Below are 17,712 nucleotides of genomic sequence, written 5' to 3' on the forward strand. Positions count from 1 at the left end.
CATATCTCAGGAAGTACTCAACCGATTTCAATGAAATTCGGTACATAATATTTTCTTAACAGCATGATGACATGTACCAAATATGGGTGAAATCGGTTCACAACCACGCCTGAAATCTCGATTATCACTTTATCATGCGAGAGTATAAAATGTTCCGTGACACCCGAAGTTAGCCCTTCCTTACTTGTTTTAATCTAAAATTGGTCCAAAGCAATCGAAAATATCTACTATATATAAGATATAGAGCCGATTTTGTTAGGTTTGCAACACACAAACAGACGCCACCCATTACATACGTACATATGTAGTTAAATAGCTGCATCTATACATACATACTTACATATACATATGTATGATATGTATACAAGTAAGATGAAAAAGTGCAACCGCCTCAACAAGTTGCAAAATCGCTGAAAAAATCAGCGCGCAAAGAGCAAATGAAAAACTGGTAGAATTTACAATTGCTAAAGCGCCAATAACAGCAATATTTAACTGCAACTGACAGCCAGGCGTAAACATAGCTACATACATACATATTTATATACATGCATACGCATGTGCACACCTACAAGCATTACAGCATTAATATCTGACAATCGATTTGCCGTTGTACTTGAATTTGTTCAACACGCCGGTCTAGCCAAACAGCATACGGCATATGTATCTGAATTGACGATCGCTCTGGCCGAGAGCTCTGCTTCCACTCTTTAAAGACCTTGTATGCGAGTATTTTCATACATACTTACATATGTATGTAGATATGTATTCAAACGTGTTGAACTCCAGCAGCAACAAGCTCTGTCCTGCAGGCGCCTCTTATAACAGACAAGGTGTGCATTGTACATATGAATATGTGTACATACTTCTTTGTAATCATTCCACTTCCGATTTCTACAACTTCAAAGTATACAACTATTTACATATGTAGAAGAAGTACAAACATACATCATCAATGATTGCCAACCATATATCGAACGAATGTTTAGTTGAGTGAAGGCAGTGTTTTTGTTCAGAACATATCCTCGATTGTTGTTGTAATATGCGCTTCCTTTCCTTTAATACGGCTTATCCTGTTTTTCTCTTCCCTCGAATACTTACATAATAGTGTATACATAAATATATACATATGTACATACGTATGTAGGTGATTAATTGTACGAGAGTGCAATTCGCTTCGCAGATTGTTGTTGGTTGATTGGTCCAACTCACTTGGCTTTTTGCAAGTAGGCCGAATGTTGTGCATACAAATTCATATTCTCAGGCATGCTGGGGTGGTACAGTGTCTAGCAGCAATTTTAGAAGACACAAGGCCAGTCAAGAAATAATATTTTTATACAGCGCAAAGAAAGAAAACAAGTTAGAATATGTTGTATAGAATAGATAAAAAGCTTTGAAACAATACCGGAATTCAATGACAAAATCAAATGGCTAAAAGAGCGTGAGGAAATGAGAGAAACCCTCGTATATTTCGTAAGAAATAAAAATTGAATTTAAAAATAAAATTTGCGCTTAGTCAATTTCTGATCCTTCTAAAATTATTAACTATTTGTGAATTACTCTCCTACAAGGATTGTTTTAATTTTACAGGAGTTGAAGCGTCATATCGAAAACTCGATATATTGGGTAGTCGAAAAAGTATTTTCGTATTTTGTCAATAGATGTCGTTGCAATCGACATCCAGTGCTGCCAATCACATTGTGTTTTCGTTGCCAAGTGGATAGCCTTTCTAATCGATATTCGTTGTGAAAAAGTGGAAATTGTAAATAAAACACAAAATATTTAAGTATTAATCGGTGTTTGTATTTTCTCCAACGCAATCCTCACGAGATGTAATACAGTGATAACAAAGATTTTTGGAGTCCTCAAAACGCTTTTCACAAGCACTTTTAGGGATGGCCTTCAGCTCCTTCAGTGAATTTTGTTTTATCTCTTCAATCGACTGAAAACGGGTTCCACGGAGCGGCAATATCAATTTGGGGAGCAAGAAAAAATCACACGCAGCCAAATCTGGTGAATACATTGATTGACCGAAGGTATTTATTGGGTTTTGGCTTTAAATTCGGTCCCAATCGTGGCTTGGTGCGATGGTGCATTATCATCGTGTAAAATCCATGAATTCTTCTTACACAGTTCCGTCCGTTTTCGACTTATGTATGTTCTCAAGTAAACGGCTCAATACGAGCAAATAGAACTCCTTATTGGTACCGACTGTGCCTCCGAAACAAATTCCTGATGCGCCAAATCACAAATATCAAAGAAACTATGAACATCACCTTAATTTTTGAAAGGCTTTGGCGTGGTTTTTGTTTTCGACTAGTTTTTTTCCTCCATTCCTATGAATGTTTTCTTGTTTGCATATCAAACTCATAAACATATGTCTCTTCGGCAGAACTCTACGACTTTATCATCGAAATTCGTACAATCAAGTATATTCAAAGAGACTTGCTTACGGTACTTTTTTTGAAAAGCATTTAGCTTGATCGAGACGAGTCGAGCAAGAACGCCAGGTTTCATACCCAAATTATCCACCAAAACCATTCGCACGAACTCACGAGAGATGTCGAGCTCTCTTTCTATCTCTCTAACCCTTGCCTGACGATTTTCAAGAACCAATCTATTTGTAGCAAAAGCTAATTGCTTTGTTTTATTTTCAACCATCGTCAAAATTTAAATAATAAAAATGAAAGAAGCTATAAATAACTTTAATTTAACTGCATTTTAAAGAATTAGTCAAGCGGTCCACTGTGCAGCCGACACTGCTTTCGTATCTTGCTTAACTGCTGTGTTCAATCATTTTTTCGGCAGGCAATAATCATTCGCTTGTTGCACTGCTCACATGTTGCTATTGTACAATTTGTTGGTGCAATGCTTGATGTGAGCGTCGCACCATCAAAGCGGCGACATTGACTTCAATTTGCGAAAATTGATCGGTGTTGCTGATGCAAGTGGCCGGGGCAAGTTGCTGTGCTTGCTAATTTTGCTTTTCTTTTATAATTTTGTGTTGGGTTTTCAGCAAATCGCTTGTTACAGCGCACTCACTTCATCTATAGAGAAGTAATTGCGGTGTTCAAGCGCGTTGCATATACAAATGAATATAGTATACATGCTGCATGTCTGTAATTATATATGTACTTATGTACAAATGTACATACGTGTGGACGTACTGAAATTGGTGTAAACACGTAATCCATTGGTAGCAGATTCTCATTAAAAGCAAGCACCCAAACGTTTTAGTGTTTACTGCGCCATTTAGATGAACATTTTTTGATATTTTTTCATTCGTTTGGTTTGAATCAAGAGTTTAATAGAAGATTCTCGGTCGTATAAAACTCGGATTATCACGGAAATGAGATTGAAATTACTGTACCGCTGGGTTCTTTGATTGCTGGTGTCTTAAGGTCCGCATTGGCTTTAGGATAGATTCATTAACTACTAAAATTACCGTTAAGCGTGGTAAACTGTGGATAAACTCCTATAGTTTATTCAACCAAAATATGCATGAATAAGTAGGTTAATTCGGAGTTGTTGTTATTGTAAATTTGTTTAACACAAATCTGATATATATATTTATCAGATAAATTTTAATGAAATATAAAAAAAACATGTCCACGTGCGGTCATTTGAACATTTTGTATGAAAATATTAATGAAAAAGTTGTATTCATGAAACCTGTCCGGTTATGAGAGCTGTCTGGTTATGAGAACGATTCATATTGGGGAATTTCACTGTACATACTTTTATGAGCAAAAGTTTTTATTAGTTGCAAGTCATTAACTATTGCTGGCATCACATTAAATTAACAGTAAGCTGGCGTTTTACTCACCTTTATTGCTGTTGATAACTTGCGCTGCGACAAAATTCTTTACTTTTTTACACTTGTGTCGTGCGTTGGCATTTACATACATATTTATTATTTTAATTTCACAAAACTGGATTTCCACTTAAAGTCAAATCAAATGCAAATATTTTACATATGTATGTACATTCATACATACATATGCGCTAGTGTGCCGACTTTCTTTTTAATTAAAAATCAATTAACCTTTTGATTTAACTGCGCAGCTTCGCGTGTCATTGAATTTGCAACGGATTTTAATGCAACAGAACATACATATGTATGTATATAGTAAATATTTACACATATACTTACACATACATATGTATGTACACTTGTTCGTATTGAGCGTTGTTGTTTTTGGTGCAGCAAACAAAGCTTTTGCACTTGCCGTTGACACAGTTGTTGTAGTTGCCTGCAGACTTTATTTGTTCACTTATGTTGTTGTTGTTTTTTCCCCACTAAACTTCGGAGCTAAATAGCGTTGGTTCTTTAATATTTTTTATTGTTGATGTTATGCCTTCAATTGAGTTATTTTGTTTATGTGCATTTTTTCGTTTTTCATTGTTTTGAATTTTTTAGCGCAAAACTATCTTAACTTATTTTGTTATTACAGATTTTTTCTTTTCTCGCCAATGGCTTTTATGGGCTTCTTCATTGGCAGAACCGCACACAGCAACACCTACCTATTTGAAACATTTACGCTATTTGTTGGGGAGCAATAACCGGTTTCTAGCATCAACAAATGCACTGACATTAACGACCGACCGCACGTCCGACGAGTGCACTCATATTCACACATATACATATGTATATGTATGCATGTAGAGTATGTAAATAAGAAGGTAAGCCAGAAAGCCAAGTAACGAATAACGTTGGGAAGCCAAACGTAAAATAAATAGGTAGGTGAAAAATCAAAACACTACGTAACGCAACTAGGCAACGGTTTTTGGGGGGGTAGGACTTGTGGGCACTTCGTTGTTAGTAAGCAAAATTCCAATGTGCGCGCCCTGTGACAACAAAGAATGCTGCTGCACTGTAACTTCGTTCAGGGATAAGAGCACAACACACAAAAGAGCAGCGCACCGAAGGCCTACCAGCAAAAATCGCACTGAAACCACACAAAATATTTCACTGGAAGGAGAATATGCACTGCAACACCAATTGACTTCTAATCACTAACATTTGCTTTGGAACAGATGCAGTTTTCTTGTTTACATTTATTTTCTTCTCCTATTTGCACAATTCACTAATTTGATTGGTGGCGAGCACACAAAATGCTTTGCATAGATAAAAGCAACAGTTGCTAGCGATATTTTGTATGGTTCTTATATTGTTTCGTGCGTACGACGGTTTGCAAGTGAACGACGACAATCGGATTCAACAACTCAAAGAGAACTGAAGCCATGAGAGCGCGTACAAGTGGTGAAGTACCTGTTTGATTCAACAGCTCTGCAGCTGGTGAGCCGGCTCAGCGGTTGGCGCACTGTATGGCTAGTTAACTAGCTGCTTAGTGGATTGGTGACTAATGTACATTGGAAATGTAAAATGGAAATTTATGTGTGGGTATTGGAATATTTCGAATTGGAAGAGTTTAGCGGAAATGGCCACTGGGCGGTTTTTAAAAGAGTTAAATATCTGCTCTTTGTATGACAGATTCGAATTCCGAAAACTTAATAACCAAAAACTTAATTAAAGTTGAAATTGTTTATAACACACTTACGCATACATACGTATATGTAGATAACGACCATACATAACGTTCCCACGACAGTCGGGTCCACGAAAACCGGAACGGACTGGGATTTTTATACGGCCAAGGACTGTCAACTCGACAGAATTCTGCCGTTACAACAACAACAATATATAACCGAAACATTTGTATACATATGTATTTACATATGTACATACATATGTATATATGTACATATTTGTAAGCAGTTTATTGTTTTATTTGCTGTGTAGCAACGAGAAAATTGGCGTTGCCATATGCATTAATAGTTAAAATTCAATTAACTCAATTACAAATGCAAATATCGAAAAAACTGATTGATACCTAGATGTTAAAAGCAACAACAACCATTATTTAGAGCATTTCAGTATTTATGCGCTTATTAAAAAATTTCTCTTTTTAAGCTAATCACAACGGAACTTACTTATTTTATATCCGCCCTTTTCTTGTTCGAAATTTCGGAAAGAAGCAGTACGCCATCTTCATGTTGAAATGATATGTGGGTAAAGGAGACAAGTCGATAACAAAATTAAAATAAAGTATTCGACATCTAAAATGCAAGCCAAATTGATACAAAAAACTTGAAATTTAGTTTACTTATTGATAACGATACACTAAATCATATTGCATATGATTCTGCTATCAGATTTAGCCAAACTTTTAACTAGAATTTAAATTTTTGTTTCAGTAATTTTTTTTTATCTTTTTTTCCTGCTAATATCAACTAATTATCGTTCTTGTTGCATCGGTAGAAAAATTATTATTTGTTAAATGCTTCTGGGACCTATACTTCGTAAGATATCAACATTAGTAATTGTAGTTACCTTGACGATTTTCCGAATAGTAACATTGCCATTAAAAATTACCTTCTCAAAATACTCTCTATAAGAATAAGTCAGCTTAAAACGTGAATAAATGATATCACTATCTTCATTTTGTGAAAATATCTTGTCAAATAAAAAAATATTCTTATAATAGTTATTTTCAACTTACCAAGTCGAAGAATGTTTTACAAGAATCTTAAAAGAAAATAAGGGGCCCCAATAAAGACCTAGACTATCTAGTATTTAATTAAATTAAGCTTATTGTAGCTTAATGACTCGAGTCCTCAGAACCTGAACAGATTCCTTCCAGTCATCGCGTGTAAACTTGTCAGCAATCCTTTATTTGGGACATCTTTTTCACTGCTTCCACAACAAAATATCAATGTGTCAGCATTTCAAAGAATTATTTAAAGTGCAGCGCAAAGCAAGGAACAGATTTAGAAATAAATACACAAGCATACTGCAGGATTCTCACAACTCATAACTCGGTTATTTCTAACTCTGTTGGATCGGGAAGTAGTAACGTACTTACTGGACTATATTTTTATGAACAAGCATATTTGTTTTTTGTGCATATTAAATTCGTAGCAAACAATGTTTTGAAAAAATAGAGTACTACACTGCTGAGCATATTTTTTTTTTTTTTTTTTTTTTGCATGACCCGATCCACACCCAATCAACAATTCCTGGCATATATTTAAATTTAAAGATAATTTTTTATTTGTTTAAAAAACAGGTTTGCAGGTCAGATTAAAGTTAATTATTAACATAATCATTTAAATTCTTGATGGGTACAACATCTGTAAATAGAAGACCATTATTAATGAAAAACATATTCTCTTAATACCAAATATCACATCGGGACTTACAATGCGAATGCGGTGACCCATGGCGTGACCAGGCAAATTTCTGTTGAAACGTGCACGCACAGATCCAGTGTTTCCATGCAGGCGGGTCACTTTACCCCAGATGGCGCGAATTCTGGTCTTACGTTCTGGGTGTTGTGGCACGCACTTCTTTGTCTTAGCTTTGTAAACATACACACAACGCTTGCCAATGTAGAATTGACCGTGTTCCTTACGACGAGCACCTTCAATCTACGAATTAAAATTATTTATTATTTATAAATAAACGTTACACCTTTATTCATTGCCTATACATACCTTCAAGATAGCCTGGCTTTCGTGTTGGTTGCGAAGACCACGCTTATAACCAGTGAACACTGCCTTGGCAAAAAGACGGCCATGACGCTTATATTTCGGTGCAGCCACAGGGGTAGTAGGTTTCTCAAATTTGGGAGCTTTAGCTTTGGGTGCCTTAGCCACCTTTGGTGCTTTTGACGCTGGTGCAGCAGCGGGTTTTGCTTGTGTGTCAGCCATCGTTAACTACAATTTATTAAGAACAAATATGTAATTTATCACGTTTTATTATTGAACTGCCTAAACAAATTATTATACGCAAGTAGTCGACCACATTAAAAGCAAACACTTTCCCCAATATTACTTATGCACAAATAAACCACTACACAATTGGTATTCACAGTATGAATTTTAATCTAAGAACATCAGACTTCTTTGTTTAGCTTTCTCATAGCCAACTACTTGCGTGCACAGAAAAACATTTAATTTCTTGTTTTCCGTAGACATTTTAACGAATTAGAAGAGTTTTTCCATATATAAAAAATATTTTATTTGGGAGAAATAAAATTCGCGTACGTACCGGAAACTTGACAAATGGAAAGAAAGGAAAGGAGAAGGCATGAAGGCAGCAATGAAATGTCAAAATCACACAATTGATGGGAAATTTTTTACCTCATCTGAAATCCCTCAGAAAAATCATTATGAATGAGATGCCAATTTGTAAAATCTAACCTTATATTCTTGTGTTGAAGGGACAATAATTACTTAATATATATTTTTTCGTATCTACGTGTAATAATCTTTAAATATATTATAACATAACATTAGTTCTATAATTTCAAAAATATATTGTGTATCTTATTTGACTATTATTATTTTAGTTTTAAAATATAAATCACTGCCGTAAAAGCCACAAGCAAAGAGTTTACATATATCAATTCGTAATTTCTATAATCGTTTTCATTTTAAATTTTTCGATTATGTTGTTGTTGTTGTAACGGCAGAATTCTGCCGAGTTGACAGTCCTTGGCCGGATAAAAATCCGGGTCCGTAGACCCGACTGTCGTGGGAACGGAATTTTTCGATTATCACGCTATCTAGTTTTGTTCGTAGTTCCGTAACCGACCTGTTTACTGAGTATCTTGAAAAATATATTTATTTAACTTTGGCTTTGGATGCACCTACAAACATATTCCCTCCTAAAATGTTGGGAGCTGAATAATGCTGATAATATATATACTTATCGTTTTCCATTTCTGAAATAAATAAAATTATTAGTCAGTGTGTAAATTATATTGAGTTATGGCCAATAAGACGGCAACACAAATGCTCAAATCTTCCAATATGCCAGATCAGAAAAAAGTGAAACAAAGGGAAAATTCCTTATTTTATTTTACATTCAAATAAATTGAAAGTTACGCTTTTAAAAATTATTAAAAATTATATTATGTGAAAAAATTCGTAATTATTGCTGAAAAAAATTATTTGTTACCAATAAAATAATATTTTATAAATGTAACCCTTTGTATTAGCAATGACTTATATTTTTTTTTAACTTGGCAATACTTCAAAAATATCCACGAAAAACAACAATAAGGAAACAAAACAAAAGCATTTCACCATTCTAAATAAAAAACTTGTGTTGTGTGGTTGTGTCACGAAGTTTGCCTTGCTAATATAAGTAAAGTTGCACTTTAACTTGGTGAAACTGCGTAGTAAATAAATTTAATACAAAAATGAGCAAAAAAGTTGATCATCCAGAACTGCGTGCACAGTTAGAAACTCTAAACAACAAAGAATTGCATTACAAGTGCGTTGAACATGGCATGAATGTACCAGTTGCCGACTCAACACGCGATGTCATCATACGCAAATTAATAAAATCGATCACCGGTGATTCGAACTTAGCATCGCCTAAGGCCAGTAAAAAGCAAGTTGCTTCGCCAAGTGAGCGTCGTAAGACCGTAAATGTGACTGTGCATGTTTCCAGCGATGAGGAAGAAGCGGGAAGACAAAAGCAACGATCCGCAATTAAAAATAAAACGCGCACCCAATCCCCCAAAGGCCACAACGTAACATTTAATTCAGTGCTGAATAATAATCGCAGTAATATAACTGCTACAAAAGCCACATCGGTACATCAAGTATCCAAAAGTGCTGACACAAATGCCAATATCGGAATCGGATTTGGTAACAGGGCAAGAAATGTGCCTCTTGAAGTACATAATCTAAATAATATTAATCACGATATTGATGAAATAGAAATTATTCCCAGTAATCTCGATGATGGATATAAATCTACTTCAACTAATTTGAATTTTAGTCAGACACGTACTTATGGGCAAGATCGGAGAGAGATTCCTAACAGTACCTACAAATCGTCATTACCAAATTTGGGATTCAGCCAAACACGCACTCTGAACACTACTCAACAAGAAAATGAGGCCGAGATACCTAGACAAGGATTCTTTTCAACTCCTCCGGAACATACCATTAATAGACCAGTTGGTTTCTATAGTTCAGGATCCCCAATTAATTCTTTTAATATTGAAAATATGGCCAGTCATTCCTCGACACTTGGTGGTAGTTTGGGAGGCTCATACTCAAAGGATCCAGTATTTAAACGTCCAACAGCAATTTCTAAGTCCAATGTAACTAATACCACTTACAATCAGGCGGATGCACAACGTTTATATCCGCGATTACCAACTGATTTGCCCACGCCCTCATTATACACAGTTTCACCGCCGTCTACACCGAATTCTCAAATGTCTACCAATTCTAGTCGAGCGCCTTCACTGACTAAGTCAGGTGTGATGACGACATCATATTATCAGGAAATTACACCTGTAAAAGAAGTAAAGCATTTTGATGTAGAAAGTGAAGAAGAGCCTTCGATGGGTGGTGGTGGCGATCATAACCGTAGAACAATGCCTATGACTACGAATTACGATCGAAGCAGCAATGTTGCGGGCATTAAACATGGCTCAGAAACGCATTTGCCCTATGAACCTCATCTACAGTCCTCTTTAAACTTTTCCTCGCGCTACACGAGCGCTCCTTTGAACAAAGAACCATATATTCCAAGTAATCCATCACCCAAAGCACAGTCGTCATCAAATGTGAAACGCTATTCAACAACAGCACGTGCAAATACTAGTTACACACGCAGTGTTGACGAACCTGATAGCTGTTCGGATGGTGAACAATTGTCCGGCGATGAGATATATGTACACGATAGTGATGAGGAGGAATACTTGGCTGAGGGTAGGAAAATCTACAGCAGCTATGGCAGCAATAAAATACAAGAGCGTGTACCATATCGTCGCAGCAATTCGGGGAGGCTAAGCGCATCACCCGGTCCACGTTACAGTTCAGCCGCATTGGGACCACACTCACTGAATCCTGACGACGATGATGATGATGTTAATGCTTCGTTAAAATACTTTATAACGACATTGGATCGCAAATATCATATTAAACAAATGTTATATATGTTTGCAGTATTCGCTCTTGCTGTATTTATATATGTAGTGTTCTTTGAGAAAACTGCAGTTGATGACAGTTCTTGATGTGTAGGTAATGTTAGAAGAATGAAACTACAAACCGGTCGTTATAAAATACTATGCTAAACCGGCTAGTTCGAAAAGTAGAAATTATTAAATTAAATCTAAATACTCACATATAAACCATCAAAATTGCTTATATTCAAAATTAGTTGTGTAATTTGTTATGTGTAATGACAGTTTAGTTTTTCGTATAAATAAATCTAATTATTATATACATATGATGTGATTAAAAAGTAAGAGAAAGAAACATTTTCGTTTGTCAAATAAATAAATAACAATTTACTATGTACATAAATCTTAATGATACTCAAAATCAAAAAATATATACATATATTTAATTAACCTAAATAATTCAAGGGGAATATTACAGATTTTTTCATTATGTTCTTATTTGCTGCTAATTCTATTTAAGTACATTTATGTATTCGTATTTATCTATGTTTGTATGTACTACACAATATTTATATATTTCGTTTTCGTTCAAAGTAATAAAGCGCCAAGGCGCACGCAGAAAGCAAACTCAAATGTGTTTATTATTGTTTTAGTATTGCTGACGTCATCGATTTTTTTGAACGTGGTAATATGCTACTTATACTACGTCATCTCAATAGAAGAACTGGTTAACGTTGAGAGATGAGAGCGAGAGATTTTTGAGTGGATAATTTTTAATTTCCACTTTTCGTGGTGTTATTTATTCATGAAATGAAATATCACACATTTTATATTAAAATGCATTTTGTATGTAGGTTTATACATGCGTATAGATTAATATAAAGGTTTGAAAGAAAGAATTTGGTGAAAGTTTTCCCTATTGTACATCAGCAGCGAACCATAAGCATTTACCAAGCAGCTGTGAGACTTGTACGAAGCTTAACAATTTTACTCCCAAGGATGCAAGCAAAATAAATTATATTTTTAATGATTTGATACTAATAAATAATAATAATGAATATTTATAAATATATTCTTCATCTGTCCAAATTTGCACTAAACAAGATAAAATAATAAAAAAACGTACATACATATAAATGTTTAAGTGTTCAAAGTTATAAATTTGTTTTATTATGTAATAAACATTCTTTATTTTATTTTCATAACCTTAAAATGCTTTTAATTTTATATAAATATCCAATTTAATTGTAAATTGTATAAATACATATTTTCTTTTTAAAATAAAAAATAGGAGAGAAAATTCATTATTTAGCCTACTATTTACAAATTGAAATTAGAGATTTAGATTTCTTTAAATTTAGTTTAAGCGGTGTGACACTCTTATGGAAAAGCTTTCGTGAACCCGTAAAAATCTTTGAGCGTTTAGTGTATTACAGCTTTAAGTGTTTACAGCTAACTTTACAAATATTGTACAAAACCATACCGATTTTCAATTTTGCAAACTGCTATGCATTAAATTAAGAAAATAAAATATATATATCCACAATCGAGAGTACATGCAAACAATGCACACACACTACTCGTATGATCACATGGCAACATCAACGCATGTTCTTCCCACATACTTAATATTATTACTAATTAAATAAAATAGAAGAAACCTAACAACAAACCGATTAAGGCTAGGTATGTGCTAATGTTTTTTACTCGTAACTTTTGCCTGAGAATTATGGTACATCTAGTTGAAGTGGAATTTGAATTGGAACGGTGACCCGTGATGGAAGTGCGCAAATGGACTGCCGCCGCGGAAGCCCCCTTGCTGTTGGTTTGCCTCGGGATCAAGAGGATCTTGACCCATGTCGAATTGTTTCCGTTTCTCAGGATCAGTCAGTACTTCTTTGGCCGCCGCGATATCAATAAACTTCTTTTCAGCGATCTTCTTCTCATCATCTTTGAAGTTATCGGGATGCCATTTTTGTGCCGCTTTTCGGTACGCCTTGATAATTTCTTGCTTATTAGCGGTTCGTTTAACACCGAGAATTTTGTAATAATCCCGTCGTTCCGCTTGTTTTTGCAGTCTTTTCGCTTTCTCAATACCGTCCTTAGCACGTTGCAGACTTTCGTCCATTTCCAATGCTTTTTGGTAATCATGGACTGCATCGTCGTACATTTCTGAGCCAATATAAGCGTCAGCGCGTTCACAATATAATTGCGGGTCTTTTAATACATCGAGCGCTTCTTTACAATAACTTAAAGCTTTGGCAAACTGTTCGTCTCTAGTATAACACGTGCAGAGAAGTCGCTTAGCCTCGTATATGACCATTTTTTCGTTTTTCTCCTGCTTTAGCACAGACTCAGCAGAATTAATACAATCTGAATATTGCTTCTCCTCACGAGAATTCTCGGCCTTTGTCAAACTTTTTTCTACTTTTCTAAGCTTCTTATAGAAGGGGAAGCAGTCTTTATGTTCTGGATCAAGATGTAAACATTCACGTATCTCTTTCAACGCATTTGTAGCTTGACCCATTTTGTATAATAACAATGCAATGTTATAATAACCTTCTGTACTGTCTTGTGAGAGTTTGTTCACTGAACGGAGATCGGATATGGCAGATGGTAGTTCATCTATGGCAATGTAAGCGTCAGCGCGTGCTTGGCGGAACTCAATGGACCATGGAGAGATTTCGAGTAATTGTGTAATCATTGGAATGATATTACGCGAATCGCCCCTATACCTAAGATCCTTCACAATTTCCCACTGCTCAATAGCAGCCTCAATCCGTCGGTAATGCTCATTGACACTCTCATTATAAGGATCTTCTTGGAGCTGTTGAATATAATAACGTATGAGTAAAAGTTTACAATTTTGCTTGTTTTTGTACTCACCACATGTTCGAAGTCTTCGCTGGCTTGTTTATATTCTCCACTTTTTAAATGCACAATACCACGCTGAATACGCGCAGCTGCAAAATCAGGCTTCAATTCTAACACCCGTGTGAAATCTTGTACGGCGAAACGGGCCTTGCCAAGCGCCAGGTAAACGGTGCCCCTTTTGAATAGCGTCAAATAGTTGTTTGGATCGCCCTCTGCAACAGTAATGATTACCAAGTAATTTAATTAATTCTTCCTATCTAATAACACTTTGTACCTACCTACAGCTGCGTGATAATGTGTTAGCGCATCTGCCAGCTGGCCTTTCGCTAAAAACTCTTTACCTAGCTCCAGATGGTTTTCAATGTCAGCTTGATTTGGCACAGCGTCTGCACCTGTAAATGTTAAGGTTATGTTAGAATTAATGTTATCGCTTTTGGTAAGCACATCAAATATAGTTTATTTGCACAGTTGGCGTAATGTCAACCAAATTTATGGTATAACTATAAAAACAAAAAACACACTGCTTTCCTTTGTGAAATTATTAAGCCAATGGACAGTAAACATTGATTTTAAGGTTGAAATCCGTTTGTGCGTTAACAAAAACACTTACCTTCTAGAAATAGTTCTAATAATAACAACAAAACACAAGCTGCCAGCTTTCTTTCTCCGGTGGCGAAAGGTAGCATATCATTCAGCGGCACTACCATTGTTGTGGCCCAACTCTAATTTAGCTTCCACCAGTAGTTGTTGTTAAATGTATTTAATCTCCAGCTATAATATATAGGTGCTACGTGTATTCTGCCACTTTCTAAATATTCTTTGCTTTGCAGTTTCAACAACTGCATAAAGATATGTATGCTCCCAAAATTTGATTTCAAGTTTTCTATTGACGACAAATTTTATAACTAAATAGTTTCATACGCCCACTTTATATAAACTTGTTCCCTAATATAAGAAATTAACTCTTGTTGTTATGCTTCTTATTTGGCTAACGACTTTACCAAATGATTGCGTTTAATAAAATAAATACTGCTTAACTAAACTTCTTTCTACTTCTTTTGAGTAGCTTCTTGTCAAACACACGTCAGTCGATTATATTTTTAGTTCCTGCGCAACAGCTCGATGCTGCCTGGCATTAAAAGTTGTGCGCGAGACAGAAATAGTAGGTATACTGCTGATTATCCGGCATGAAACAGTGTTGCATTCTTTATGTGGTTCTCGCTGATTGGTTGTTGGAACTTGAATTGTTATCAACTCTGGCGAATTTACCTTTCTCGACAACAGCTGGTATAGGTGCAACACATACTGTTATTTCACAAAGTTATTTCCGGTATGATTTTTATTAAAACTTTATAATGCAGTAGTAACGATTAAAATAAAAAAATGGGTTGGAACAAATCTATTTTTTATATTTTTTTGATCTAAAAAGTAAAATATATAAAGTGGAAAATAAAGTACAAAACCAAAGCAAATTTGTAATGCACTACTAAATATTTACTACAGTAATGAAGGTTTTACCAGATGAGAATTAGTTTAAGTACAAAAATGACTCCTAATTTTTCACAATAACTACTATTTTCATTTAAAATGATGTTTTATGAATATGATTACGAATGTTTTTATATACTCTGCCCGTGTGAACAAAATTCCTTTTATTTATAAACATACATACATTTGCAATGGAACCTGGGCCAAAATTATTTAAAATCGTTAACAAAGGAAAAAGATTTAGAGTGCTGGTACCCACTACTATAATATATATATATATATAAATTACTTACCTTAATAGAAGCTTAAAGTAATAAAAAATTCTATTTAAACAGTTATTTCATATATTTCAAATTTTCAACAATGTACTGTTTATTGTTTTGATCGAGTTTTCTTACTTATGTAAATACATTACAGAAAGTTGAGCCCATCTGTTTTTGGTGTTACTAAGTTTTTAAAGAAATAAATTAAAATATGATAAAAGTAGTTTTTTCAGTTATAGCTTGTAAAAGTTAAGAAACTAATAAAAAATACAAAAACAAAGTAGCTACTTTCAAATATTGATTAAATTAAATATTTTTACTATTACATTTGTAAATATTATCGCATTGCTAAAATAATTTCAATTAATACTGATTTTCATAATTTAAAATAATATTCGTGTCTTTCGGCTTACATTTTTCTTTGCTCCACGTTAGTGAAATATATATATATTTTTTTTGTAATAGGACAAATGTTTATTATGCATTTTTGCATTTTTTCTTTTAAAGCTTCGTTACAGAGAACTTTCATATTACTTATAGTTACATTAAAATACGTACATATTTTTCATAAGATTTTCAAGATATATGTCTGTATATAAATATCTTTTTAAAACGTCATAGATTATAAATAATTCGTTTCGGACAATTTTGAGCATTGACAGCACAACTAAAATTTGTTTAACCATTAATAGACAAATGTCTGTTATACATATGTATGTATATATTAAATAAGTTCATTTTATAACAAATTCTAATAGCTTTTTTTTATAATTTCTAATATATAATTTTACTAATCATTAAATACATATAATATATATTTCTTTTACTTTTTTGCTGCAATAAATTAAAAAAAAACTATAAATACATATACATATGTACTATATATTGATGATGCACTTTCCTCACGAAATTATATTTTTCCATTAAAAACTACGAGTAATATCATTTAAGAGTTACATTATCACCATCGTTAAAATTCACAAACTACCGCTACAAAATATTGCTATTAATTTCCCTTTTATAAAACTACGGTTATCTAAATAATTTCATAAAATACAATAAATGCTTTTTACTAAATTATTCAATATGGTACCAAAAGAATTGAGCATTCATGCAAGTAGTTGCTCTTAGTCTCTATGTGTATGTGTAAGTATACATAGTTGGTTATTTATGTATTTCTCCTTAATTTTTTACTGTTGCGTTAACGGTGAGCCATTGTGTGCGTATTATTGTGTTTGTGCATATCCCTTTTAGTAAACATAAATACATATATGTATGTGTACGAAGTACACGTCAATGTCATTCAAATTCAAACATGTTTTTTAGTGAATTCCCTTGAATGGTTTCTAGTTGTGGGGCAACTTCTGCATTACTCTTATTTAAATATAGTTTTCATGGGCGTAGATCTCATTACTAAATATTTATCCTGTATTATCCAGTACGTAACGTAGTACATACACGTAATAATAATAATATAATTTACTGGAATGTTTTGTGCTACTTTTAAGTAGTCCAATTTGACGTTAGCCCATAGAGCGGAGGAATTAAATATTTTTAATTTCGAAAGTTTAAGTTTACAGCTTTCAAAATAAGGAATATTGATAATCAATCATACATGTTCATGAGTTGAATAAAATACTGTAAATTACAAATGAACCACGCTTTGAAAAAAAATCAGGGGGCAAAAAATTGTAAGACTTTTTTAATTTAAATTTCACGCGAAAGCCTGTTAGTTGAAATTTTTTTTTTCTAGTTTAATATGACTGTCAGAGACATCATGAATGAAATTATTCAACAAAGAAGTTGCATTAAATTTTGTGTGAGGAATTAAGTTTCGGGTACCGAAAAGTTCAGAATAGCAAGTGTTTTTGATTGGTACAAATTATTCAATGAGGGTCGAGAACGAGTTGACCATCAACATCAACTGTGGAACTATACATCAATGAAATAAAGGAATTAGTGCTTGAGAATCGACATTTAACAGACAAAGATCTTATTGGCATCGTTGGAATATTGGAAGAATCAGTGAAAACCATTTTGAAAGATAATGAAAGCACGATTGGTTCCAAAATCGTTTTGAGTCAATGGAAGACCTT

The 17,712-nt window shown here is 34.0% G+C and overlaps 3 protein-coding genes and 1 long non-coding RNA gene across 7 annotated transcripts in view; 1 reads left to right on the forward strand and 3 right to left on the reverse strand.

The window, feature by feature from the left end:
- LOC108968608 overlaps window positions 1–5,270 on the reverse strand; it is a 118,730-nt gene extending 113,460 nt beyond the window's left edge. For all 4 annotated transcript variants that reach the window (XR_001993345.1, XR_001993344.1, XR_001993347.1 and 1 more), the window contains exon 1: window positions 3,824–5,270. This is a non-coding gene — a long non-coding RNA (uncharacterized LOC108968608). The remainder of the gene's footprint in view (window positions 1–3,823) is intronic.
- Window positions 5,271–7,083: 1,813 nt separating this feature from the next.
- Window positions 7,084–8,188, reverse strand: LOC108968310 (60S ribosomal protein L35a). Its single transcript, XM_018932261.1, has 4 exons — window positions 8,111–8,188; window positions 7,555–7,776; window positions 7,261–7,488; window positions 7,084–7,191 (listed from the first exon to the last, which is right to left on the reverse strand). The coding sequence occupies exons 2-4, from the start codon at window positions 7,768–7,770 to the stop codon at window positions 7,168–7,170; spliced, it is 468 nt and encodes a 155-aa protein (XP_018787806.1). The 5' UTR covers window positions 7,771–7,776; window positions 8,111–8,188; the 3' UTR covers window positions 7,084–7,167.
- A 955-nt stretch (window positions 8,189–9,143) lies between these two features.
- LOC108968712 lies at window positions 9,144–11,618 on the forward strand. Its single transcript, XM_018932898.1, has one exon. The coding sequence runs from the start codon at window positions 9,267–9,269 to the stop codon at window positions 11,100–11,102; it is 1,836 nt and encodes a 611-aa protein (XP_018788443.1). The 5' UTR covers window positions 9,144–9,266; the 3' UTR covers window positions 11,103–11,618.
- A 750-nt stretch (window positions 11,619–12,368) lies between these two features.
- Window positions 12,369–14,977, reverse strand: LOC108968722 (dnaJ homolog subfamily C member 3). The gene is made up of 4 exons (XM_018932909.1): window positions 14,476–14,977; window positions 14,144–14,257; window positions 13,878–14,077; window positions 12,369–13,818 (listed from the first exon to the last, which is right to left on the reverse strand). Exons 1-4 carry the CDS (start codon window positions 14,570–14,572, stop codon window positions 12,730–12,732), a joined length of 1,500 nt encoding a protein of 499 aa, XP_018788454.1. The 5' UTR covers window positions 14,573–14,977; the 3' UTR covers window positions 12,369–12,729.
- Between the last annotated feature and the right edge of the window lie 2,735 nt (window positions 14,978–17,712).

This window comes from Bactrocera latifrons, unplaced genomic scaffold (genome assembly GCF_001853355.1).
Source record: "Bactrocera latifrons isolate USDA-ARS-PBARC rearing strain unplaced genomic scaffold, ASM185335v1 scaffold_103, whole genome shotgun sequence".
Classification (NCBI taxonomy): Eukaryota; Metazoa; Arthropoda; class Insecta; order Diptera; family Tephritidae; genus Bactrocera; species Bactrocera latifrons.